Source organism: Danio rerio, chromosome 7, assembly GCF_049306965.1.
Source record: "Danio rerio strain Tuebingen ecotype United States chromosome 7, GRCz12tu, whole genome shotgun sequence".
Taxonomy (NCBI): domain Eukaryota; kingdom Metazoa; phylum Chordata; class Actinopteri; order Cypriniformes; family Danionidae; genus Danio; species Danio rerio.
This window is the reverse complement of record NC_133182.1, coordinates 58,250,648-58,278,300: the sequence shown is the minus strand read 5'-3', so window position 1 is coordinate 58,278,300 and position 27,653 is coordinate 58,250,648. Positions and strand designations below refer to the sequence as shown.

Below are 27,653 nucleotides of genomic sequence, written 5' to 3'. Positions count from 1 at the left end.
CCAAACCTCTGTTGTTTGTGTCACTCTTACAACTACTGGGTTACAACTACAAAACATCATTATACAAGTGTTTACCAAAATACCCTAAGTTGCCTAGTTAACCCAATTCAGCCTTTAAATTGCACTTTAAGGTGAATATTGGCATCTTGAAAAATACCTAGTCAGTTATCATGTACTATCATCAAACAAAAAATCAGTTATTAGAAATTATAGTTAGAAAAAAACTGTTTCTGTTAAACAGAAATTAGGGAAAATTATATAGAGGGGGCTAATAAATCATGAGGGCTAATAATTCTGCCTTCAACTGTATGTATATATTCCTGACCCAATTTTGAAATCGATACAGACTGCAGACCTCAGCCAAAACTAGACACAGTGTTGCATATGGAAATTGCTCATTTTGTGTGTTTCTCAAAGCCAAGGTGACTTTGATAAAACATGCATTGGCTCTGTACTGTTAGCAAACACACTCTAGTAACACATTTTACTTCAAGGAGCATAAGTCAGATTGCATATTCTCTCATTTCTTTCTTATTTTTTATTTTTTAGTGTAAAGATAAACCCGTTTATTTAATTGGCATGATAGTGAGATTTCAAATACGGTCTGCTACCAATTACAGCTTAAAGTTACTCATTTTCCTGACATTATCTTTTCAGCTATATTTCATTCACATTTGTGTAATTTATTGTATAGTTCCTTATGAGATAATATGAAATCATTTGTAATACGTCAGTGTTTGTTCCAGTTCATTATGCAAGCCTTGATTATGAAGACTAATAGAATATATATATATATATATATATATATATATATATATATATATATATATATATATATATAAACAGGAGCATACTAATAAATAAGACTATTTAATTGTAGCCATATTAAAGTCTTACTGTATAGCTTGTTTGAACTCATGCCATATGGTCTGGCGCACACATCTTTTATAAATGTTTGCGGTCACACCACATAGAAATATAAACAATGATATTATGATAAACAGTCAAGCACAGCGGGACTCATAAAAGTCAGCCTAGTAAATGGTGGTCTCTAGTGAGCTGTGTTTCTGTCTATCGCTGAAACAGCAGTCTTTGTAAAATAGGACAAAACAATTTCCTGGGGTGTAACGCTTCACAAAAAGATGATGGTTTGGCACGTAGCTCAGTTTTGATGTTATGGTTAGTACATTTTCTATACAGTGATTTACTGACCAAATTATGGTGCTGTCTTGAAATAAAATCAGTTACAGTTAGAATTGTCTTAACAAAGATGCCTATTACTTTATTATAATAAACACCACAATCAACAACAGTGGCAAAATGGTTAAATTTCATTGATTTAATTAAAGTCATTAGGCATTACTATCAATACTTACATATAAAAAGAAGTTATTTAACTTTAACTTAATGAAGTTTTTGCACTTTTGTCTAGATCTAATTCAAAATATCAGTTCTATAATGAAACGTTATTGAATGTAATACTGAGGTACTCATATCTGTCACTTCCTTCCCTTTGTGAAGTATTGATATTACTTAATATACACTTACTGCAAATACAAAACAACACAAACTTGCTCTTTGCTGCTCAATATTTGTCTGTGAGAATATTTTATTTTATGCAAAAATCGTTAGAATATTAAGTACAGATCATGTTCAATGAAGACATTTTGTTAAATTCCTCTCAAGAATGTATCAAAAATTAATGAATATGCATTGCTAAGAATTTTAGACAGGTTTGGTGGTATGGGTAGGTTTAAGGGTGGGTTAAGGTGTAAGGGATGGTCAACTGTGTAAATAAGGATGTAATTACAGGTATAATCGTGCAGGACCGCATATTTAGATATAGAATATTTTTAAAATCTCTCATATTCCCACACTAATAATTGTCTAAAAACAAACATTTAGTGAGGTTTATTCTTAAATAATATTTAGCTTTACTGAACCATGTGCTTTGCAAAAAAACTTTGAATAACAAGTACAATAGTACAATACAATCACATCAATGTTATCAGTGTAATAAATTACATTTTGCTTAGCGTTCTACACCAATATATCTGTAATAAATTACATTTGCATGCTTTGTTTATTCTCCACAAATAAACAGGTAGCACATCATAATAATAATGTAGATTAGAGTGCTCTCATATCTACACTATTATTACTGTAGTAAATTAGCTCAAGGTTATTCTTCCCGCACCTTTCCCGCCGTTATAATGTTGCGAGTTATGATTCAGATTTCAAGGCTCGTGTACCTTCTGGAACATTATATAGCGAACTAGCTTAGCGGGAGGAAGATTCATTTGAACGGGGCTTCAAATGAATTGACTCTTTTGATCCGAATAAACGAATCGTTCAGCGATGCTATCAACATAAAATTTGAGCAGGGTAGCAAGATCAAAGTTCAAGACATTAGATTCATTAATATACACAGGCACCTTTTTATACAAAATTAAACTTTATTGACTAATCTAACAGAAACTAACACCTAACACAAACACACATTCATACAAGCATAGGGGAGAGTAACAATTGTGAAGAGGTTAAGAAGCAAACGTTTTCAAACCAAACGTAATCAAATTCAATTTAACCCTTTTATTGTCTCTTTAGGGTTAATTTAGTTCACACTAGTTTAGATGTTGGGAGAAAGGTGATACTTGCGGTCTGTTCGTGATGTCCGAGCTCCCATTGTTAAGCACATTTTTGGTTGGCTGATCTTTGTTCCTCATGAGGTTGTAGTTTCAAGTTGAAGCGGCAAAAAGCATTCTGGGCGGTGAAATGTCAGAGCGCGGTCCGATTAACCCCTTTCTGTCTGGGCTTCTGCCTGCTTTCTTGGAGGTTTCTATACTTAGGTTTGTTGTATAAAGTTGAAGAAGGTTTCAAAACAACGTGTTTGAAGAAAGGGTCCCAAGAGAGGTCCCAGGACAGTTTGAACAGAGAGAGTTGTGAAGAAGAGAGGGGGTTCCAAGAGAGGTTTGAAGAAGATCCCAAGAGCGTTTGAACAGAGAGAGTGCGTGCGAAGAGAGAGGGGGTTCCAAGAGCGATCCCAGGAGAGTATGAACAGAGGAGATTCCAAGAGAGAAGGTGTTTAGCTTGGTTTTCAACTTTTATAGGGCAGGTTCGGATCCACCCTCCATGGAAAGTTGACCAATTAGAAGCTAACTTCCTGGAATATTAAATTTATGGGTCTTTGTCCGAGGCAGATTAATTTGCATAGGCAAATTTTATGTAAATCAGAACAAAAATGTTAAAGTCTCTTAAAACATTAATATGTTGCACTCATATTAAAATAAACTGTCAACTATCAATTTGTTCAGCGAGTAAGCTTTTCGAAAGTCCAAAAGTATACTTGAACAGTATAAGAGGATGCTTAGCCTAGGTACAGTTAAACATTATATGCAAGGGTATTAAAACCAAAAATAATAATACAAGAGAAAGGGAAACTTTGCAAAACATATGATTAAACATAAAGAGAGTAAAGTTTATATGAAAACGTCAGTGTTAAACAAGCAGTTTAAAGAGTCCTTTCTAAGTTGTTCCTGTGTTTAATGCCTTTGGGTCGTAAATACCTTGGAATCAGGTTTCGAGCCTTCTCTGGGCAAAGTTGGCTGGTTGTGGAATAAAATGCAAACTTTTTATGTGTCTGGTCGGCCATATTCGTTACATCAGTCTAGGCTTGTCGCTGGAGCATACAATCACACTGGTGTGATTAGTCTAGGCTGGTCGCTGGCGCATACAATCACACTGGTAAGATCAGTCTAGGCTGATCACTGTAGCATACATTCACATCAGTGTGGTTAATCTAGGCTGATAACAGGAGCATTCAATCACACCAATGTAATCAGTCTAGACTGGTCACTGGAGCAAATATTCACATCGATGTGATCAGTCTAGACTGGTTACTAGAGAGTACAATCAAACCAGTGTGATTAGATTATTTAGTTAGTCACATGACCAGCTGCTACAAATAATGTTTATTTTAGGTTTCAGACATTAAAATACACATAGGTACTAGGCTAGCAAAATAAAACATTTAAGGTTTGTATAAAATAACTATAAATAACAAGCCTGTACTTTAGCCTATGATAAACTGCCGTTAAGAGGTTAAAGTGACTATTTTCAGTTTTATAAGTTTCCTGACTGAAGTTGGCTGACTGAAAATGAAACGTTTGTGTGCATATACCCCGTTGCGTTATCAGTGCAGTTTTCACACAGTTATAAAACTTATTATGTTTACTATAACAGTACACAGAAAAAAATACATGTGGCCAAGGACATAGTGGGGAAAGCTTTAAATCAAGCTGTAACATGAAAAATTAAATGAAGCTAAATAATTATTTTTCGCAACACTGCTCCTGCCCCATGTTTTGTTTAGCCAAAGGTTACATTACCAGTTTTTGAGCCAATGTGAAATCAGGCCAGAAGTCAGTCCAGCAGTGTCTTCTCATTCTCTTACTGTGTGTGTTTTTTTTTTTTTTTTTTTTTTTTTGCTCTTCTGACATAGCTTTGGGATTCAGCATGATGGGAACGGGAATGACTGCGAGCCCATTGGGAAAAGGCCTTTCGTCATGTCTCCACAGCTCTTGTATGGTACTTCACCACCAAACTGGTCTCGGTGCAGCCGTGAATACATCACACGCTTCCTTGAGTAAGCTAAGAATCATGCCTTTCTTTCTTTCTTTCTTTTTTTCTTTCTTTCTTTCTTTCTTTCTTTCTTTCTTTCAGTTCCTATTTAAATTGTGGAATGGTTGGGAGAAAATTTTAAGATATTTATGAAAAACTTAGAATAACAATATATATATATATATATATATATATATAAATATATATATATATATATATATATATATATATATATATATATATATATATATATATATATATATATATAAAAACAAATGTACTGTCAATGGCCATGTGTCATTAACCTCAAATATGATATTGCCAGTATTTAAACTGTGTCTCTCTTCTATATTGCACTGCAAGAAAACTAAGGGGAACAAGGTACGTCATACTAAAATATAATGCACAACATCTGTGATTATTTGTGTTTCTTTAATTGGTTTTATTGTAAATATTTGCAGTGTGTTACTTTATTTGGTTGAGCTGTGAATATTTGTATTGTGATTCTGTTTATGGTTGCAGTTTTAGAATGTACAACCTAGTTTTGTCTGTGTTATCTTTAATTATAACATGTCAACCCTTTGTCATGTATAATCCATAGACTGTAAAAAAATGGAGGTAGTTTCTATGACGTCACCCGTAGGTTTCTGAAGAATGCAAATTAACCCGCAAGTTGGCAGGGCCAACTGTCACCATCTTGTCGTCTCGTCATCTCGATGACCGCACATCACTCTTGGGTAACCAAAAATGGGCAATGAGGCAGGGCGGGAGTCAGAAATGTCTGGTTGAATTTTCCTCAGATCAGTTTTTCTTTAAATGAAGCGCTCAGCACTTCATTAAATGCAGCTATTTTGTTGTGTTCTGACAACATGTGCTTGGTTGTATACTACATCAATAATCTTTACTGGGTATGGCCTATTAAAAAGCAATGAATGCAGTGAGCCATGTTAAGCAATATTTTTATGATGATTTCTGCAGGAAGAAAATACTAATTACTTCCAAATACTTCAAATATAGTTGTCTCCAGTCACTCTAATTTAGCTTTATTTTTCCCAAACATGCCAAACAAGAATGTTGCTGTGGTGGCCAAGTGTCAATCATGGGAGGTTGAAGGTTGTCTTAATTTGAAGACCCCTTCAAGTGTGTCCTCCAAATGTGGCCTTTATAATCAAGTAATGAAGACTATAACTGATATTGTAGCTCTATCACAGCCCAGATAGCCTTTATTTTGTGCTAATGGCAGTGTTTAAAGAAAATTCTAGACTCCACTTTTAAATGGTGGTATAGCATTTCAGTTTTTTTTTGGATATGTGACAATGTAAAAGTTTAGACTTTACAACACTTTCAAATTTTGGTGTATGATGCTAAGGTGTGGTTTAACAGACATTTTATATATGCTAAATGGGTTCATAAATGGACCAACAGGAACATATTTACTGTTTTTGAACCTAGTTTTACATTTAAATAAGTTTGACAAAAGTACATACATTGAAGCCACACATGAACGACAGCTACAATAATTACTAGGCAAAGAAATCAGTCCTCTGTAGGTCAGACCATCTCATTTCACAGTGCTTCCTGGTCGTCAAAGGACACACATCATAATCCACATCCTTCAGAAGTTGCAGGCTCTAAATTGAGAAGCAGATAGAGAATAGTAATTGAGTGAATTCACTTATGTTTTTAAATCAGGAAACTCTATACACTGTTAGACCTTACCGGGGTTTTTTACAGTAGAACACTGGCAACACTGTTGCCAGCCACTCACTGTAAAAGTTTGGTTACAGTAAGTAACTGGCAACAGTGTTGCCAGTTAATTACTGTAACTGAACCATTACAGTGAGTGGCTGGCAACAGTGTTGCTAGTTATCTACTGTAACTGAACCATTACAGTGAGTGGCTGGCAACAGTGTTGCCAGTTATTTACTGTAACTGAACCGATACAGGGAGTAGCTGGCAACAGTGTTGCCAGTTAATTACTGTAATAGAGCAGCAGTGGTAACTAACTGGAAACTGTGTAGAGTTAATTACTGTATTGTAGTGTTACAAATCACAGCATTATACTGCATACACATTAATAGTATGTCATATATAGTTATTGTAGTGTTACTAAAATTAATCAGTATTCTTAGCTGTTATTTAAAAATAGAAGGCATAAAATTTTTCAGACTAATTTATTTTATTGTTTTGGCACGAAAACAAATAAATAACTGAAAAAGTATAACAAAATTAAGAAATCAGCAGATATAAATATTGTCTTGCATATTACAGGTCTGCACAGTAAGGCTGCAGTCACACTAACATTTGAGCAAGCAAAATTCTGTCATACTGCACTGCGAAGTGGAATTAAACAAAGCGAGTAGTGGAATTAAACAAAATAATTTGAGATTGAAAAAGCAAGCCAGAGAGGTCATGTTCTGATCTTTGATTGGTATCAAGCAATCACATGATGTGATTTCGCATGTCAGCGTTCTCCAAGCTTGAACTTTCCAATGCTGCGAATTATGAAATTTGTCGCATGAGCTATCATTCCAGGTCTGCAGTACTCACATGCGTATGAATGGAAGTCTATAGGGAGAAAAGTGCAGTGTGACCGGGACTTTAAGCTGTAACTCTAATTAAACACACCTGATCAAACTAATTAAGGCTTGTTAGAAATCTACAGGTAATGTTGAAGCAGGGTGGGTACTAAACTCTGCTGCCCTGCAGTTCTCCAGGAACTTGGAGTTTGACCCCCATGGTATACAGCAGGGGTGCTCAATCCTGTTCCTGGATATCTACCTTCCAGCAGATTTCAGTTGCTACCCATATCAAACACACCTGCCTGTAATTATCAAGTGGTGTTCAGGTCCTAATTAATTGGTTTAGGTGTGTTTGAAATGAATAGCAACTAAAATCTGCAGGAAGGTAGATCAGCAAATGAACAGCAAAAAACACAACATAATTATTTTAAAGTTTAAAGTTTTAAATAATTAAAAACTGTGTTAAATCTCAATAAAAAGTTTAAACACCAAAAAACCAAAGGATCCAATCTTTTATTGTTATAATTATCTCATGACAACAAACTTTATTATTGTTTCTAATATAAATTCATAGGTGGAAACACTGCTCTGAAAAATACTTTTCAACAAACTCACAACCTGGGACCGGACAGTGGAGCTTTTGTGTGTGGATGGCTGTGTATCATGTTTTTGTGATTCCCTGTGATGATGTGCACGTTACCTTACTGAGATGAAGGAATTTAATTTTGGCTTAGTTGCCAGAAAGATACATACAACTGTTAGCATCTGTACATTATGGCAGTATGCAATATCCAATAAATACTTAAACAAAAGTAATGTAAGAAGTTATATGAGGAGAGGCTAACTAGCTAACAATGTAGCTTTCAAGTACACAGTTCAAGATAACAACAATATAACTTGAAACACAGCCTTATTTTAGAAACCCTCAAAAACATTTGAACACCTTTTACTTACTCATTGTAGATTTCTTATTTAAAGCCTAAAACATATCAGACTCTACATCTGAATTGATGGACAGAGAATAGAGCACACTCAGCAGTAAACAAATCAAACACCTGGCTCCCTTAAAGGGCCAGCATTTTCTGAAAACTATTTCTAACACCTTTGTGTTTAGAATAAGACAGACAGCCTGTGGGAGTGTATGGTGATGCCTAAATCATTATTTTCTGCCTTTAAAATGCACGTCTCTATAAATAGCAACATAAACCATCAGAGAATTTATTGGAATTAATTCTTTGCACTAAACAATTTCATACAAAGTCTACTCCTTTCACAGTAAAATAATGTGTTAATAAATAATAAATGTTTTCTTTTATTACAGCAAAACACTGGCTATTTTGCAGTTCTTTACTGCACAATCTACAGAGTAAGAGTGCAGTTATACTAATTAAACACACCTGATCAAACTAAATCTAAAGGTAGTGTGTTGAAGCAGGGCTGGAACTAAATTCTGCTGGGCTGCAGCCCTCCAGGAGTTTGACATCCTTGGTACATAGCATATTTTCAAAGGAATTGCCTACATTTATCACAATCATGCACATATCATTGAATAAAAACAATAATATACAAACAATATACAAACGTCATCCTAAGCAAAAAAATAAAAAATAAATAAATAATCTGATCCTCATGTTGTTCCAACCTGTAGTAATAATAATAATAATAAACAAATAACCTGATTAATACATTTATTTAGGAAAGTCTTTATACTATACTGTTAATGCCATTTTTACCAACTTCATTTGAAGTTTTCCAAACAAATTCATTGAGTCTCTGCGAAAATGTATGTACGTGCTGTTTAACATATTTTTTAAATAACACATTTTTACTAGTTATTTAGCAAAATACTAATATTAAGCTTAAAGCGCAATTTAAAAGCTTAACTATTGGCTAAACTAGGCAAATTAAATTAATTATAGAAAAGTAAACAAAGTTATAAAAATGATTGTGATAATTTGGTTGCTCTGTGTGAATATTTTTGCCTTTAAATGCATCTCGTCGATATCTTTACCTTTTAATTAGCTCTGTGACATTGACATTGGTTGACTCCTGATACTCAATGTTAAAAACATAAAAGGAACCAAAGAAAACACAGAGATGGCTGCAGAGAAATTTAGCTTATCATCAATGCATTGTCTCACTTTCTCCTCAATACTGACTATACACATACCAAAACTGAACAGTATATATATATATATATATATATATATAGCAACATAAAGCAGTACATGGGGTAATAATGGTTGAGCAGTAATTTACCATTTATTATCACAGTAACTATCTGTAATGGGTACATAAAGTAAATTACTGTAATTTATTCTTTGCACTACAAAATTTCATGCAAAATCTGCTCCTTTTACAGTAAAATACTGTTTCCTTTTAATACAGCAAAACACTGGCTATTTTACAGTTATTTACTGCATAATCTACAGTAAGGGTTAACAGTGTAGGGCATCCGGGCCGATAAGTTCTTTACAATCTGCTTAAATCTACATGACACAGGTTATTAGTTGCTGTCATCTCAGTGGCCAGTGAGCTTGTTTCTCAACATTTAAATACCTCTGTTCATACCTGGTATTAAGACACATTTTTTTTATTCAATCACAAGTAGACAATGGAGACACATTGGCATCCACATATGGCATTCATATGTAAATCTTTCGACCACTTTCCACCATTTCTCTGATAAGGGAATTTGTGGAATTTCTCTGTTTTTTCAACCTAAAGGCTCGTACACACTGGGACGCTTTTCGTTTGCGTTTATTGTCAGCGTGTTTCAAGACGTTTTTCTGAATTCAAACCCAATCCATTTTCTCTGGCGTCAAGCAGAAGGGTATGCAAAATCACTCCTTGATGTTAGATGGCGCTACACAACTTTAAGCTTTTGACTCCCGCTTGTAACACAGAAGAACACAAGGTTGACACGCTTGTTGTTATAGACGGTTCAAGCAGCAGCTCCAGCTCTAGCATTGAAGAAATGATTACTGTTTAAAGAGCCCATATTATGGGTTTTTGAAAATTCCCCTCCATGTAGTGTGTAACACAGCTCTAAGTGAAGTGAAGTATCCAGCTAAGGCTTAAATCTGTAAGAATACAGTGTTTAAAACGGTTGATTCATCTATAAAAGAGTCGACTCATAGTGCTTCAAACGAGTCGCCTTGATCACGATTCATTAGGTGTTTCGCCATGACGTACGAACGAAACCAAGTTATTCACGTGCACGCGCAAACCCGGGAGATTTCAAACCTGAGGCCCCGCCCTCTGACGCAGAAACCCAGACACACACACACCCACAAACACACACAAACATGCCGGTTGATTGTAGTCACACTGCAGATGGATATATTGAGTCTCTACCCAAAGATGAAACCTCAGCATTATAACCAAGCAGTTGGAAACTTCTGGAAGCTACATGCTACAAAGAATACTTCATCTGAGTTTGTTAAAGGAAGGATCAGTAAAGAGTAACTGATGGACGTCAGGATGGGTTTCTTCCATTTCTCAAGTGTAAGTACGTGCGGTTAAAGTTGTTGCCTCGTTTACTCTAGCTTGCAAATGTATTTAGTTGTGATTTGTTACTTGTAACCGCGTGTACTGTATCAGGTTAACTGGATATTTTATCTTATCGCGTGCAAAGTCACGTTCAAAACGCGACGCGTGCTGTTTGTTTATGGAGCTCCGTGCTAGAGTTCTGCTCCCGCGATTTATTCGGAAATTTATTCCCGCGCCGCAGAAATCTGGCGCCGGGACAGCCGCGGGAATAAATTTCCGAATAAATCGCGGGAGCGGTCGGTAACGGGTTTAATTTGGGACGGGAGCGGGCTGTCTAGCAATATCACGGATATTGCTATGTGAATTAGAAAGAGAGAGTCTGCTTGGTATGAGAGAGCGTATGAGAGAGAGCGAGAGAGAGAGAGAGAGAGAGAGAGAGAGAGAGAGAGAGAGCGAACGAACGAACGAACGAGCTTTGTGCTGTGTGTATGTGTTTATACAGACAGCTTGGCTGTCTGGACTGTATACTGGGTGATTTTTGGTTGTGTTCTCCGCTCTAGCGGGACCGGGCGCGGCGGGCAGAAAACGGAGCGGGTTCTCAGGCTAAAACCTGGCGGGTGCGGGCGGAAGCGGGAGCGTTGTCATCCGGAGGTGTGTGTGTGTTTTTGTGTGTGTGTGGTATGGCGAGTACACGACTGTCTCCTTCGTTCGGTTATCCGTGGCACTATCCACTCGCCATAGTGTGGCAGCTAAAATCCACGCCTTCACTATCGAGCGTGTATGAACTGTGATTACTTTTTAAATTGCTGATTAGCTATTGGCCATTTCCCTCTCTGACTGAAGGCAGTCGACCAATCGCGACAGACTGTCATCGGTCCAATCAGCGCAGATTAGCTCCGCGCTAAGGAGGGATTTGGGAACAAATGAATCACTGGACGATTCATACAGGAGTCGCTGGGATAATTAGGTAAAAATAAATGCAGATTATAAGACCATGAAAGTGTTTTTTGACCTTGCATGCATATTAGACTGTTGTTGGAGACTCTTACAACCAAGATATGACCCTATTTCATGTATAATATGGGCTCTTTAACAGAGCAATAAGCAGCTCCATGTTCATATCGCCTTTGGGCATCTTCTTGGATGTGTGCTCGCACTGACAGTTTTACGCTTGAGCGTCCCCAAGTTCTGTTTACTGTAACTTCAGCAGCTCTGTGCACATGAACAAAAGTGGCAATCTGGTTGGTGGAGAAGGCTTTGACGCGGTGCGCCAAAACAAAAAAACGAGCATGATGCATTTTTTTTTTAAATGTCAAATTGTGCCTGGCGTTTTGCACGTTGGCGACAAGACATTAAACATCGATGGAAAACGTGAGCAAAAAATATCTTGGTGTGCACGGGCCTTTATGCTGCAATTGTACACATTTCATAATTTACAAAAACCAAAAAAACGTTTTGCTAAAAAAATTACAAAATACAAATCATAGAAAAAAAAACAGATCAATTAAACACTTCATGAAAGGCTAATTTATGCCTTGCTTATCAATTCCTATTAGGCCTACAGACTTTATTCTGTTTTACAGTTTTAACATGTAGCATATGTGTTTTAAGTGAAGTTTATTTATAAACTAATCTCAAGAGGATCATGTGCTTATGATTGCTTGCGGCTAGTCCCACGTTATCCAATTTATGATTCATCAATCAGACGATTCTTAAGCCACTATAAATACACTTAGTTCCACACAACAGCCATCTTCGTTTTGAAGAATTCCCCTTTCCAGCCCTACTCCTTCTCCTTTCTTTGATGGGTGGCTTGGCAGCCCAGTGGTTAGCACTGTTGCCTCACAGCAAGAACCTCACTGGTTCTAGTCCTTACCAAACCAGTTGACGTTTCTGTGCGGAACTACATGTTCTCCAAGTGCTCGCATGCAACAAGCAACTTAAGTTATTTGACTTATCAGTAACACTTTATAATAACTACAAACTAGGAATCATTTATTAAGCATTAGCATCTAGTGAATTCATTCTTTGTTAAGCATTAATACATTAATAGTCGTTAGTAAGCAGTTCATAACTGCAGCTACAAATGCTGTATTGTTAACTTATAACCACATTTATGATGTGCTGAATAATTGTACCTTTATACTTTGTGACTGACTGATTTTTCATTACTAACTGAAGTATTGCATTATTTACAAACCACTTGTATTTAGGAGTAGTTGTAGGTTTGTAAGATCATTTAGAATGAGTTAGTAAATTATCAATAAACTATTGAAATTAAAGTTTATAACTAACTATTTATGCTTTAAAAATTCCTCATAAATGACAATCAAAGGCTCAGTATCAAATGAACAATGATCTTTTGCAATTATATCTAAAAAGAAAATTGACTGTAAAGTTTAAACATTTCTGAATAACAGGAGTGTCAAAACACAACATCAAATTGACAACATAAAAACAACATATATTTGAACAACAATATAATAATTTAACACTATAATCGGATGAAATGCTTAAACTGTACAGTAATTTTATTTTAGATAAGGTTGCAAAGATTTATTTTTCATTTGAAGTTCAGTTTCATTTGTGTATCTTCTAACGAATAGGAATGAATAATGTCGTTTATGTTCTTTTTTCCTGTTTAAAATTTAACTGAGCATTTAATTGTCATTTATAAGGGATTTATAAAGCATAAATAGTCCTCACTTTAGATTAGGTCACAAAACTGGATGAAGTTGAGTTAATAAAGCATTTATTTACGTACAAATTAAGCATTAATATATGCCTGAATTATAAATGTAAATTTGAATAGTTTATTAATAATTTTTGAACTCATTCTAAACAATACTAAAAACCAATCGGTTGCGGTGCGCAGCTCGTGTAACAAGCCTGGGTTAGACCCGCCCTCGTGCAGCTCGCCCAGCAGAGCAGGAGGCAACTGGGGTGGTTCGCTCTCTTATGAAAGCTAGCCGCGATCTTAGCTGTGCAACGGTCATGGCATCGCAGTGACAACATGAACCGCCCGCGAGCACCACATTAACATGCTGGACCCCAAACATGTAATGCAGTGATCGTGTCCATCATCCGGAGCCAGGAAACCCCCGCATCCAGAAACGCACAGTCGTAGCGCCATCCTGATAAGCATGTGCTACATGACTGTGTTGCTCTTTTAGGAAAGTTGCAACTATACGCACCACTCTGGAGGACCGGACCCAAAGAACGCCAGGCAAGGGAGAAACCCAGCTCGACCATCTGCCGCTGCGAAAACCCACTCTGGACCAGGAGACGCTTGTTCGCTCTGAAGTCGCTGTGATCAGCAAGAGGAACCCTCATCGACTCGATCAGAAATTCTCTGAAGCGAAAAGGATGGCGTTTGCTTGCTCCACGTGTGCTTATATGCTGTTATAATTGGCAATGAAGCACACCTGCGCAATCTTAGGCTGCCAATTCATTGGCTTTCATTGGCCCGTTTAATACTTTTTCAGACAAATGGCTTCTGAACCAAACCCTCCCATACGTAGATTTTCTAGATCAAATCCACCTATAGCATTGGAGTTCCCCACTCGAAGGCGAACTGACCATTTTCTAAAGCAACTAAATGTCCCTCAAGGACAGTGCATCTTCTCTTTGCTCTGCAATGGTAAAGCCCACTCTGAGGAAAAAATGCATGTGCAGAAAGCACTGGTTCATATTGTTAGCCCACCTGCTCCCGTTCAAATTACACCGAAGTTACCAACTGCTTTTACATATGAAATAAAATATTCACAAACTTGTATCTTATTAAAAAATACATACTAATTCAGGGGTGCTGCATGAAGGCTGCTTATTTGGAGAAAATGAAACAGTCGTATTTCAAAAATCTAATTTGCAGTCAGATACATAGCCCTTTTTTTGTGAAAGAAAAAGATGAAACATATCGAGACTGTTTAGAGATTTATTTAACCTTTAATACAAAAGCCAGATTATCAACAACAAAGCTTAAATCGGCCTCCAGAGTGTTTCAGAAGCACATCCCGCTGAGTTTCTGAATGAGCTCAGCAGGCAATGTTTAGCAGATATGAGAACACATTCAACTACATGTTAAATCATCACACTGTTAAAGCCGACCGGTGAAATGGGTTTTCAACTACCTCCGATTGTGGTAGAAAAATATTTCACACCACATTCAGACTTGTACTGTTCTAAGCATTGTTCATAAGATCAGATCAATAAAAACAAATCCTAATAACAGGTTATTAGCAATCTATTAGCAGAAAACAAGCAGAAAATATTAGCAGAAAACAATCTGCAGGAAATTTTTGTAAATTCTCCTTCTCAGCTCCACATGTATCTGCTATGGGAGTTACATCATGTTATATTTGCAGCAGAGTGTTATATTATCAGACATCATGTCAGTGAAAATAGTGTCAGTAGCAGGTCTCTGTCCTTGTCTGCACCAATAACCAAAGCAGCAGCACAGCAGAAGTATACCACCAACACTAAACACGTAAACATTGCCATATAAATATTCATTACTATACTAAATCTCTCCGAGAGGTGTCAAGAAATGTGATTGTCACCTCTAAAGCCCAATACTGAGAGCAGCTGGAAAACTTCATGGAATTATCAGCTCTGGTTGTCACAGCTCTGTTTTTGTTACGATAAAATCCTTACTTCATCATCAGTTATTTTAGCTTCAGGAACAAATAATGTTTGCAAAAAAGGCCTGATGGGCAATTTTGTCTGATGGCACAAATTGTGGTAATTTTTGTACCCTCTGATTTTTATCATTAGGGAAGTTAATGGAGCCCTTCTCTGCAGCGACTGCTTTATCAGTCTCTTACCCTCTCAAAAAGCGGGTTCTGTCCTTTCTGAACCTTGCATATGTGTGTTGCCAAGGGCAAGGCAAATGTCTGAAATTTCGCAAGACAGAACAAGGCTATGCTAATTCCTCTGTCATAGTCATACTAGTTTTGTTGCCTTCCATATGGAGCACATTAGACAAGGCTTGCCTGCTGCTGCTTAGGGGGAATTGTTTAACACAACACAAGACAGAATGGGGCTGTGCTACAATATCTAAGGCAACTGAGGGGCTGAGTAATTAGTTTATCTTAATGACTTTGAGGTTTTGATGGCTTCGGTCTACCTCTATTAGTGTATCAGCATTTTACACTCTTGGGCAGATGAGAGCCATTTTTTTCTTGGTTTATTTGCATCCAAAGCCACTGTTTAGATGACAGAGCCTCAGAGGCACCATATTGCAGAAGCTCTGAATGCTAGCAGCTGAATTTTACTGGCAAATTATACTTTGGCAGCTGCAATACATGGAAGAAATCCAAATCAGCATGTGCACTTATAAAAATAATAATATCAACTAAATACAGACAAATCAGCAGCTCATTAAGTCATATTAGATCACACTGATCTATCTTACTGACTATTCTGCACAAATGCTTAAAATGTTAGGTCTTGTATTTTATTCAAAATTTCGTTATTATTCTTTTTTTTTTAGTATTACCTTTAACACATTATTTAGCTGCTTGTAAATGTAAAATATGTATTGCCAATTAAAATTTGTATTTTATTTTTGCACAAGTTTGTGCACCATATAAAATACTACTGTCTGCAGCTGTTTCCATCTATTTTTATTTTGGATTTTGCATTTTAAACATCTCAGTATTTATTTAAAAGCTGCAAGCAGCGATGAAAGGGACCTCGCACTTGGGTTCACTGCCTCCCGGTAGCCTTAGGTTGACAGAGAGCAGCGGACAATAAGTGAAGTTTATTTATAAACTAATTTCAACTGGAGCATGTGCTTATGATTGATAGCTGCTGGTTCCTCATTAGCTAATGCTCGATCCACCAATCAGATGATTTCTAAATTATTATAAATAACCAGAGCATCTTACCTTAGCAATCTTTGTCTTGAAGAACCCCCCTTCCACCTCTACTCTTCCCCTTGTCAGGGCAGCATAGAGGCCCAATGGTTAGCATCATTGCCTCAGAGCAAGAATGTCACTGGCTCAGATCTTTTCCTGGCCAAGTCAGCATTTCTGTGCAGAGTTTGCATGTTCTCGCCGTGTATGTGTGAGTTTCCCCAGGCTCTCCGGTTTCCTCCCACAGACCAAAAACATGTAACATAATAAATTGACAAAACTAAATCGACATCATAGACAAGTGTCTTCCATAGCTATTCATAATCTTCATTCACTATTATGAAGCAGGGGAGTTCTTGAGTTCTCTCAGCCTGCAAGGGGAGGGAGCCCCGGGCTCGAGGATCTCATGAGCTCAGGACTCTCTCCCGGGACAGCATGCCAAACATCCTTTATAATCAATCATCAGCTAAAGGCGAAACTCTTGAATAATAAAATATAGTTTAAAAAATCTGGAAAAAAATCACAGATTTATACCAAACTTCCATCTGTCAACATGTGGCGCTATGGCTGTGACTCAATATTGACAGGTAGATGTCCTCAGGAGAGGAATCACATCAAACCTGTGACTCTTCAGGTAGATCAGACATTGTGTGGTTGAGTTATAAGTACTTTCTCCTCCATGGCAAAGCACTGAACTTTGTATGTCCGCCACAAACATGCTCTTTGGCGAAAACCTAAAACTTAAATTTAGCATCACAAAGGCTTTTGGACTAACTAATGAAACATGAATTTGATCTGATAAAATTTGTAAGAGGAGTTTGTTACAGTGTAAAATATTATTTCCTGTCACCAGCTAATGGTGCTAGGACTGTAACTGAATATTGGCGTGTAAACCTGTTCAGGTCAGGGCTGTTATCAAACGTGTGAATTTTGAGGCAGATCAGACAACGCATGCCTGAGTTATAACAACTTCCTGTTCCATTGTGAAACATTAACATTTGTGAAACCGGCACACCCCTCTAGATCTTTGCAATTTAACATCACTAAGTACTTTAAATGACAACACCCAATTTTGGTGTTGATCCTAATGTTAAAAATACAAACCCTGGAAATGGCAAAACTGCACTTTTTCAGCAGAGAAAGTAAAAAATATCTGACTTCCTGTTGGGTTTGAGATTTCTCTCTAATCAACATTTTTTATTGGTATTGGAATGTTAGATCTGTGTGCCAATTTTCGCTCGGGGGCCACTCTGTCAAATGTGCATAGGTGGTGCTGTCGAGCATTTTGCCACACCCACTTCCGAATCCTATAACAAATGTACATTTTTGCCACTTCCTGTGTGTGTAGAAAGTTTAGTGAGCTTTCGAGCATGTTTAGACCCTCAAAAATACAATTCATTCTAGAGAAGAAGAAGAAGAAGAAGAAGAAGAAGAAGAAAAACCGAGCAATTCCAATAGGGCCTACGCACCACCTGTGCTCGGTCTCTAGCTATATAATTATTTACTTCCGGAACTGTCAAGAGCATCTGCGCTTTGCGTCTCATGCCTCCACATGTCACCTTACATGTATTTTTTTCTGCATTGTCTTCTGAGGCGCATGTAATTTATTAAATAAGGAATAGACTCAAACAGCTTCTCTTAACACAGCAAATTCTGTTTTTCTTTATGGTGTTTGGCACCAGTTTTTTACAAAGTGCCGATATTTTTCCCTTTGAATCAGTGGGTGGAAACAGTGCTTTATTGGCAAATCTTTTATGCAAAATTCTAGATTTGAACATAAATTTAATTCACATCCTGGGGTGGAAACATAGCTAATGTCTTACAGTATGATTTTTTAGATCTCTGTTTTTAGCGAAACCAGTGGTGGAATTGCACATTAAATTCACATAAAAGGTCCTTTCACACCTGCCTCATTTAGTTTGGTTAAAACATACTAGAGTTTGTTTATCTTTTTTGATGCAGTGCATTTGGGTAATTGTAAAAGTGGCAATTGTACTTGAATGTGCCCCAAAAGCAGACCAAACAAGGGCCAAATTTGCTTTCGAACAAACTCTAGAGTGGTTTGGTTGTGGTTAGGACATAAACTGACCCAAATGCAAAATGCAATTCACCTTTTGGGCTAAAACAGCTGCCGTATTCAGCTGCAATATGCATACTTGGATGAGAAAGATAGTTTTTTACACTTTTCCGTTAATTATAGCAGGTCGCTGTCATGGCATTTTCAAAAAGAGACACTCTTAGTGGTCAAGAGACAAAGAGCTCTATCATACACCCAGCGCAATAATGGCCCGTTTCCACTGAGCGGTACCACTTTTTGGTAACCCTTTGCAAAGGGTACCAAGCAGGTCTAAAGGATACCATAAGGCAGAGTTAAACATGCAGTTGAACACTATTGGTTTACAGAGAAACGTCACTCGAAGAAGCAGGAGAATGAAAATAAAGAAGCCGCCATGTTTTAAATACACAGCCGAGACATTACTAATGCTATATACTATACTATATGCATATAATAATGAGCCATAGTTGACCCGAGCTCAGACAAACCTTGTCGTTGTCTTGATGTACAGCCATAAAGCCAAGAAGAACTAAATCTGCCGTGTCCTGTTTTTGTTTTACAATGCCGTCTAAAAGTGCGAGCAGTTATGCTTTATTTGAAACAATGAACTTTTTGAGCTGATGATAATAACATGCCTTAATATATGGTGTTTCTAGTAAGAAAGAGAAGTTTTAAATAAATCAATGTTTTAGTAAAAACACAAATGAATTTTTCCACCACATCATTAACAAACGTGGAGTTGTGATGCGTGTCCATACTGCCTGCTAACTTTTCCTTTGCTCTTTTGTTTACATCCATGTGAGTATCCCACATATCCCTTCTGACCAATCAAAATACAGTTCTGTAAATTGATCTAGCCATGACTAATGTGGATGATGTCACATGATTGCGTTTTGGTTTGTTTCAACTGGTTCGTTTTAGAGCAGTCGGTCTGTTGTAAAACAGAACCAGAACGGCAGAAAAAAATGTCTCAGTGTATCATTTATAACCTTGGAGCAAAGAAAACGTATAACAGCTGTGAAATCACCCAAACTCAACATGATTTAAATTCCTCAGAGTTCTATTTCATTTCCTGATTAGCCATTTTTAAAGAAGATGTAAATGATTTTGCAGCAATATATTACTAAACAAAAATCCAGATGGCATCCGTGCTGCTGAGAGTGATGTTTAGTTAATGTAAATGCAAATTTGTGCTGTGCCCTTTCCTCCCAATAACAAAGTAAACACATAACAAATGAAAGCAGTAAGGATGCAGGAATAGAGGAGCATCTTATCATATTGATATGGCTATGTGTTCACAAAATCTGCAATGCACACAGGCGTAATGTTGAGAGACGACGTGAATAAAATGATTAAAATTCAAGTTATGACAGGATGAGCATAAAGTATCCTTGATTATAAATTGTGGGGATCTGGCTTTACAGTGCTCTGCATAACTGAGAACAGCCCATTTTGAAAATGAATATTGTTATTCAGGCGACGCAGTGGCGCAGTAGGTAGTGCTGTCGCCTCACAGCAAGAAGGTCGTTGGGTCGTTGGCGTTTCTGTGTGGAGTTTGCATGTTCTCTCTGCGTTTGTGTGGGTTTCCTCCGGGTACTCCGGTTTCCCCCACAGTCCAAAGACATGCGGTACAGGTGAATTGGGTAGGCTAAACTGTCTGTAGTGTATGAGTGTATGTATGAATGAGTGTGTCTGGATGTTTCCCGGAGATGGGTTGTGGCTGGAAGGGCATCCGCTTGGTAAAAACGTACTGGATAAGTTGGCGGTTCATTCCGCTGTGGCAACCCCGGATTAATAAAGGGACTAAGCCGACAAGAAAATCTATGAATGAATGAATGAATATTGTTATTAATTTCTCAGTGAATGCAGTGCATTTTGAGGCATTAAAACAAAAGATATTTATTAAACAGATATATTTCTTACAATAATATTTTAGTCACCAAACATATTTAGAAATGGAAAGCTATTACAACTAAATTCAAACAAAATATTGCAAAAAAAGAAAAAACTCTAAAATTTCAACTAAATTTATTTATTTATTTATTTATTTATTTATTTATTTATTTATTTATTTATTTATTTATTTTGCTTCTCTTGATTTTCCCTCTTTTTTAAATTTGTTTTTAATATTTTCTTTTTATAACATGAATTTGGGTGTACTAGTTTTTGGACTGTTATCGTAAGTTGTTAGATAAGTTCCAGATTTGGCTTCAGTACTGACTAATCTAAAGTATATTCAAAAATATAATATTGTAAAGCTTCCAATTAAAAATATGAGATTGAAAAGATAGATTTGTGAGGGGTGTACTTATACTGTATACTCTGAGCATTGTACGTCATTAATCCATGTCTCTCCACAACACATTACTCTTTCTGCATTATGATAACCAAGAAAGGCATTCATTGCCATCATTCTCTGAGAAGCACCCATACATTAAATGTCACATCCTTTGGATTTTAAAAGGAAAAATGTCTCTTACATAAAAATCATTATATTGGCTTTTAAAAACAAACAGGAGTTTTTACCAATAAAAAAAGAAGAAGCTTTTTCTTACAGGAATCTATTTGTTCTGAAAAACTTTGTTTTAATCTTAAAAGATTTGTTACAAGCTGTTCACACATTTGCAATAGAAAAACAGGTATTATGTAAACCTTTTTAAATTAACTAATTTAAATTTTTGTTTTGTTTGTTTTGTTTCTGACATTGAATCAAGGCAAAGCAAACATTGCATGAATTTAATTTCAATTGAATTAAGTCAAATTAAAAATATTTTTATATTACTCCATATTTTTATTAGAAAAGTTATTAGTTAATAAAATTATTATATTAACTATAATTAATAATAATAGTTGTTTAACTTTGAATGTTCACAAAGTCAAAATCTCTGCATTTGAAGGTTTTGTATAGGCCTAATGTGCAGATTTTATAGACATTTTGTTTTCCAGAAAGACATTACACACTTCCATTCCACTTCTCTTTTAGTTACTGTCTTTCATTTTTTAGAAATCCATTTGAGTGTGTTACTGACTTGTGATGTAAATTTGGAAACAGACACTAATGCTGCTAACTATGCTTGTTGTTGTTGTTGTTTTTAATATAGTGTGGTTTACAAAGAATTTGTAGGGAGGACTATGTGGTTTAAGAGGCCTAGATGGCATGTGTACAGAAACAGATTTGCCTTGTTATATGAACAGTTTAGTCTCTTTACTCAACCGTACCAAAACAATTGTGGGCGTTCAAGAGGATTTTTGCAGCAGTATGTATTCAATTAGCCTGCGTGCCAGTTCAAGCTGCTGTGTGTTTTATTTGAGCTTTATTGCAAACATAGATTTAAAGCCTGACATGATGTAATTTTGACATGAAAATGGTTGTTTAGAAACCTAAGTCCATAAACAACAAAAATGCATGATGCTGTTTTCCAGTATGTCAGTATGGCTTTTATTCAGTTGATTTAGTAAATAAATTGTCTATATAATTTGATGCTGATCAAATCATTACTGTAATTAAATTATTACAATAAATTCTTGAGGTGAAATGTCAAATTATTTGTCCAAATATCTATCTATCCTCTTACTGATAAATTTATTGTGTATAATAGCTCAGTTTTACTGTCATACAATGTGTTTTGGTCATTATCAATGCACTCTCACTTTAATTGAGCCTGAGGAGTGGCAAAAATAGACCCAGCACAGAATGATCATGGCACTGCAGTTTCAGCTCTGCTCACGCTCCCCACTGATGCACTGCTTCTGCGTGCTGTATAAAAGCTCTAATATTTGTCTGTTAACATGGAACCCGAAAAAAACATGGACAGCTCATGCTCTGCTCATGTGTGCATTGTAAAAGAGGCATAAAAACAGGGACTTCCAGGACGAACAGAAACATGTCATGAAGCATGTTTGTCATGGCAGAAAATCGGAAGATAGTCAGCCTTCAATACCCCTTTTTTGTTATGATCTATTCTGTATAAACAAACAACGCAGTTTACATGCTTCCTCGTCCTTGTTGCAATATTCACTAAGATAAATCTAAACTAATTGCTGTAGTTCCAAGAACTCAGAATTGTACTTGAGAACGTCTGTTATAATGGCCTATTTTTTAGAAAATAGTCGGGTTTAAATCAGGCTCAGGCTCATAATTACAGTTAATGTGTCAAACCCGGTTGGGCTCGGACACAAGGTGCATAAGCTTTGGTAGGGTCAAATTGAATTTTTTGGGCCCAATCTAAGCTCTACTCCCCTCTCCCCCAACAGCCCACGCTCTCATTGCATTTTACCTTCCGAGCCGGAGCACGCTTACATCATCCATGATGTGACTATTCAGTTAGGAAAAGCACTCTCGCTCAGTACAGTGGACATTGCTCTAGTTATATTGTTTTGTATTATTTTAAGTCATTTTGGAATGCAGTAACACCCAGACAAAGCTTTTGCTGAACAGATACAGACTTTTGACGCTCGTTCTTTGATAAAGGCATTGTGTGCACGTAATAGGAGGTTTTCTGGAGGTGCAGCTGACGTGCAGTGAGGGGTTTGCGTCTTTAAAAAACTATGCCAGCTCACGTTTACGGAAAAGTAAGAATAATTAATAAATCCCTACAGTCAAACAGTCCTTTAAAAGTAACGTTGTGTCTTGAGTTTTGTGCTCAGGTGTGCTTTGCACTTACATTACAAGCGTACCACTCCAAAGCTCAACCGAATCTCGCTCTGGCACACCTCTTCCATTGAAGAACTCATACTTGTCAAACGAACCAGGAAATGTGGGTCAAACATGCCCAGGCACGGTTCAGGTAATGTACACCCTAACTCAAGTTTGGCTAAAAGATCCAATCATTATTTACAGTGTTACAGCACATTGTTTGTACAATATGCTGTTTCTTTATATTTTTTCTTTATTTTTCTAAGCTAGTTTCATCCTTTACAGATTAGACATCACTGGACAGATTTGAAAGTTTGGTTGTGTAGATGTATACTCCAAAACACTTAAATTCTTACTTCAGCTTACATTTTTGTTAAACCGTAAAAACTTTCATCAATATACATTTGACTGCCATTTATTTGTCATTTTCGTTCAACTTCACCATCAAAATAAAGTGCTATTGTTATTTATTTATTTATTTATTTATTTATTTGTTTGTTTGTTTGTTTGTTTGTTTGTTTGTTTGTTTGTTTGTTTATTTATTTATTTATTTATTTATTTTATTATTTCACTCTAATGATATTTACAGGGAAATATTGCTAATGTATAAAGGATCATTTTTATGCCTCACCTGTCTTTGTCCATATGGGCAACTTTGTGCAGTGTTGTATTTGTGATGCAGAGTGCTTAGGTTCAAGTCCGGTTAAACAAGGATCCAAAAGAGAGATAAAAGCAATGTAAAATCAAAGAAAAATTATGTTGTTGCAGTATACTTTCCTCTTACATTTTCTTTCGAAAACATAATTAGTTTAAAGGGCACCTATGATGAAAATCATCTTTTGTAAGCTCTTTGGACATAACTGTGTGTAGGTACTGTATAGTGTGTCCATAGTCGCTTCAATCCCGTTGTGTGTGTGTGTGACTCAACGTTGCAACTCCACAACAAATACATTAAATAATTATTGGGAATGTTCTTACTGTAGAGTTTCTCACAAACGTTACTTGAGATCTGCATCCTTCATATCTGTCACTGTGCTGTTTTTTTCTGAAAGCAGCAGAGCCGGAGATTGAGGTCGTACTCACACTATGTAAAGTTGCCTTGAACCGGGCCAGAGCAGCTTGTCCCCCCTCCCTTTTCTCCGGACGACCCACACTCACATTACATTCGGGTCTGGGCATTATGGAGAGAGATAAGACTCAAAAGTAATTCACGCAAAAGACACGATTTACACATGCGTAGCCAAATTCACGTGCATAAAACCAAATTCACGTGCGTAAAATATTTATTTATATTCACAAAAAAATTTCACATGCTCAAAATAAAAATACATTTTCATAAAATACGTTTCACAAATGCAAAACACCATTTGCAAATGTATAGGAGTGTACAAAAAGTTTTGAATGTTTAAAACTTGCGAGTTCATCCTGAATGAGAATGTGCAAATCCTCTTTCACGTACGACCCCCCCTGGATACGTGTGTGTGTATTATTGAGACTTTCCTGCCAGAAGCAGGGTATCAGAGGAGAGCTGTAGTCAAGGACACCTACTCAGCGCTCTATTTGCGCAGACTGTTCCTCTCCAGCATGGCGAACGGAGAAAGCAGCAGTCGCAGTCGCTCTTTTTTTAACTTATTTATTTATTTGACCATAGCCTCACTCTTTTTATCCATTATTTTGCCGCAGCTCCGCTCTTCTTATTTATTGTCTCACAGCCCCATGAATAAACTTTATCCTGCAGGGTAATGATGGGTAATAAACAAAATGTACCAAGATCAACGTACTTTACAAATATGTGAGCTGAGGCTTGTAATTCCAATGAGTTGCAATTTTTTTCTTTTTTTTTATTCTTAATTTTTATACTGCAGTGTGAAAATACTGGTTAAAGGCAAAATTCAGTGCACTTTTTTCTAAATGTGTGGACTGAAGGCCCAACATCAGAACAACAAAGAATCAGTGCATCAAAGGAAAAATCTTTACAGAATACTTTCAGGAAGTTTGTGTAGGTTGTCTTGTATCTCTGCTATATACAGTAGTGAGGAAGTCCTAACAATAATGTATTTGTTTTCTCTTTTTTGTGCTAGACTACTCTAAACAATGCTGTGATGTTTTAACCCAATAATGGGTTTTACATGGACAAACCAGATGTATGGGTGTAATTCAAATGTAACCAAATTCATAGGTTTATCTGTATTTACCCAAATATGGAATGAAGCAACACAACATTTATTTATTTTACTTTCTGATAATGCAACATAATTGAACAAATACTAGATCTACTCTATGAAAGCTTAAAGTCTGCTTGTACCTGAAGTTGCTGAAACTTTTATTTCAGTATGTTGATATACTTCCAATTGAAACAAAATTTTTAGTAGGTGGTGGGGCTTTCTTTTTGTGCCTCATTCATTTATAGAAAATGGACAGTAAGAGGGTCATGACTAAAAATATTGTGGCTGAAGTCTTCAAACTGACCTCAACAAAGAATGACCACCACTTTAAATGTGAAAGCAAATGTTCGGATTGAAGATTGATTGACCAAAACAAACAAACAAAGAAAAAAAATCTGTAAATTAACTTGCAAGGATTAATTGTTTTTCTAAAAAATAACAATGTGCGCTAGCTAAATAAACATTGTACAATTTTATTTCACACAGACTTTAACACTACAACCACTTGGGGTGCATTTCCAAAAACCACTGTTAGCCAACTAAGGTTGCAAGTTCCATCATTACAAACATAGTTTGTTGATTTTGTGTTTCCCAAATCCCTTGTTCCACTGAACATTTGCAAACTGTAAGTTTGCAACTACACCTCTAGAGCTGTAGTTAGAAGCAGAGTTCCTGGCTGTGTTCTATTCCCAGTCATCGCCTATTCATTAAAAAGTTCCAACATTTAACTCGGAATGATTACATAAAACATTAAAGTCATCTCACTTAGGTGTATTTTTTTTTATAGGTGAGCATGGATTTTTTTTTATCTATATTATTCTAGATTAATTCCAAAATTAATCTTATTTGAATTATGCCGAAGGCATTCAGAATATGTGTGCTACCCAAATAATGACTATAAGTCTTTGAGAACGGGTTTCTCAAGCCAGGTGGCGCAAAAGACCATGGGCTCATCTCCAGTTTACAAAATGCATCACAAACTGCTTGAGAAACTGTTCTATGATAATTGGTGATGAAAATAAATGATGTTCAATAAGATGTATTTGTGTTTACTAACTGTTTATTCAGTTAAACATGAATTTTGAACTGTAGGCCTATATAAGCTCCAAACAGCGATTTTTGATCACCTTAATCCGACTAAAGTCACAACTGAACTAAACATAAATGGAATTATGACGTGGAGTGTGCAAATATTTGTGGCTTTTTTGGCACCATATTTTTTGACAAAATCCACTCACGTGGCTGTCAGTAAAGGACTGCTCACACACACACACACATGCATGCACACACATATCGCGAAATGCAGAAGTTTTTTTTTTTTTTTTTCATTTGGTGTGCCTGATTAAATTCCATAACTCTCTCACCAGTCCTTACTCCTTATTTGCTTCTAATACCCCAGTTTGTCACGGCGGCATGAATGAAATATTCATGAGTTAAAGTGAAACTGCCGAACTGCAGTTAAAGTCAGGCATACTGCTGATTTGATTCAGAAGGGCACTTTTTTGTCAGACGGCTCACCGGTCAGGTATACATCCGCGCTAAAACATCAAGGTGAAAGTCATCATAGCTTGCATAAAATAGACCCAGCTCATAAACAAACTTTGACAATAAATTAACTTCGCTATTTTTTTATCGCGTGATAAGAGTCTCGTGTTAATGCAACACGTTAACGCCGAAACCAGCCCGCAACTGATTTTTTTTTTTGCTTTCAAAGTATTTTTTACAGTTTAGTTTGAGCGTCGTCACATTGACAATTGCACTCCCTTCGCAGTGCACTTTAAAGTCATTAATGCCATTTTGGATGCAGCCATGGCTCATAAAGAAAGTTATAGGTGATACAGTATGGAGAGTAAAAAGGAAAGCAGAATATTTTAATTAAGATGGAAAGCAGGTTAATATTGGATTTTTAAAAAATGTGCGACCACGTAGCCTAAAACAATTTGCACAAAAAAAAGTATGGTGTTTTCTTTAAAAAAGAGCTTCACATTTAGAGCTTTATTATGGACAGATTACGTTAGAACTAACATGGTTCAAATGATGGATCTGCGAGAGAGAAACTACAGGTTTTGAGAAACACTCGTCACTACATCACTCTTTTATCAAACAATGCATCGAACTAGTTCAGTGGCAAGTTACATTATTGTTTAGAAAACACACCCCAGTGCACTCATTTTGAAAGCTTATTCACTTTGTTATTTAGTAAGTTTGTTAAAATAAACTTAAAGTCGCCCATTTCCTAAATATGTGTAAATATATTATTATTTCATACTAGCATTGTCACTTTATTAAAATTACAAAACACATCAG

At 36.3% G+C, this 27,653-nt stretch overlaps 1 protein-coding gene across 4 annotated transcripts in view; it reads left to right on the top strand.

Moving 5' to 3' along the window:
• The window catches only part of adamts7 (a disintegrin-like and metallopeptidase (reprolysin type) with thrombospondin type 1 motif, 7), a 610,954-nt gene that overhangs the window by 46,967 nt on the left and 536,334 nt on the right, over positions 1-27,653 (top strand). For all 4 annotated transcript variants that reach the window (XR_012382728.1, XM_073907369.1, XM_021478001.3 and 1 more), the window contains one exon: positions 4,502-4,645. Coding sequence is in view for 3 of the 4 variants with exons in the window: in XM_073907369.1 (XP_073763470.1) it covers positions 4,502-4,645 (144 nt within the window). In the remaining variant the exon portion in view is untranslated. The remainder of the gene's footprint in view (positions 1-4,501; positions 4,646-27,653) is intronic.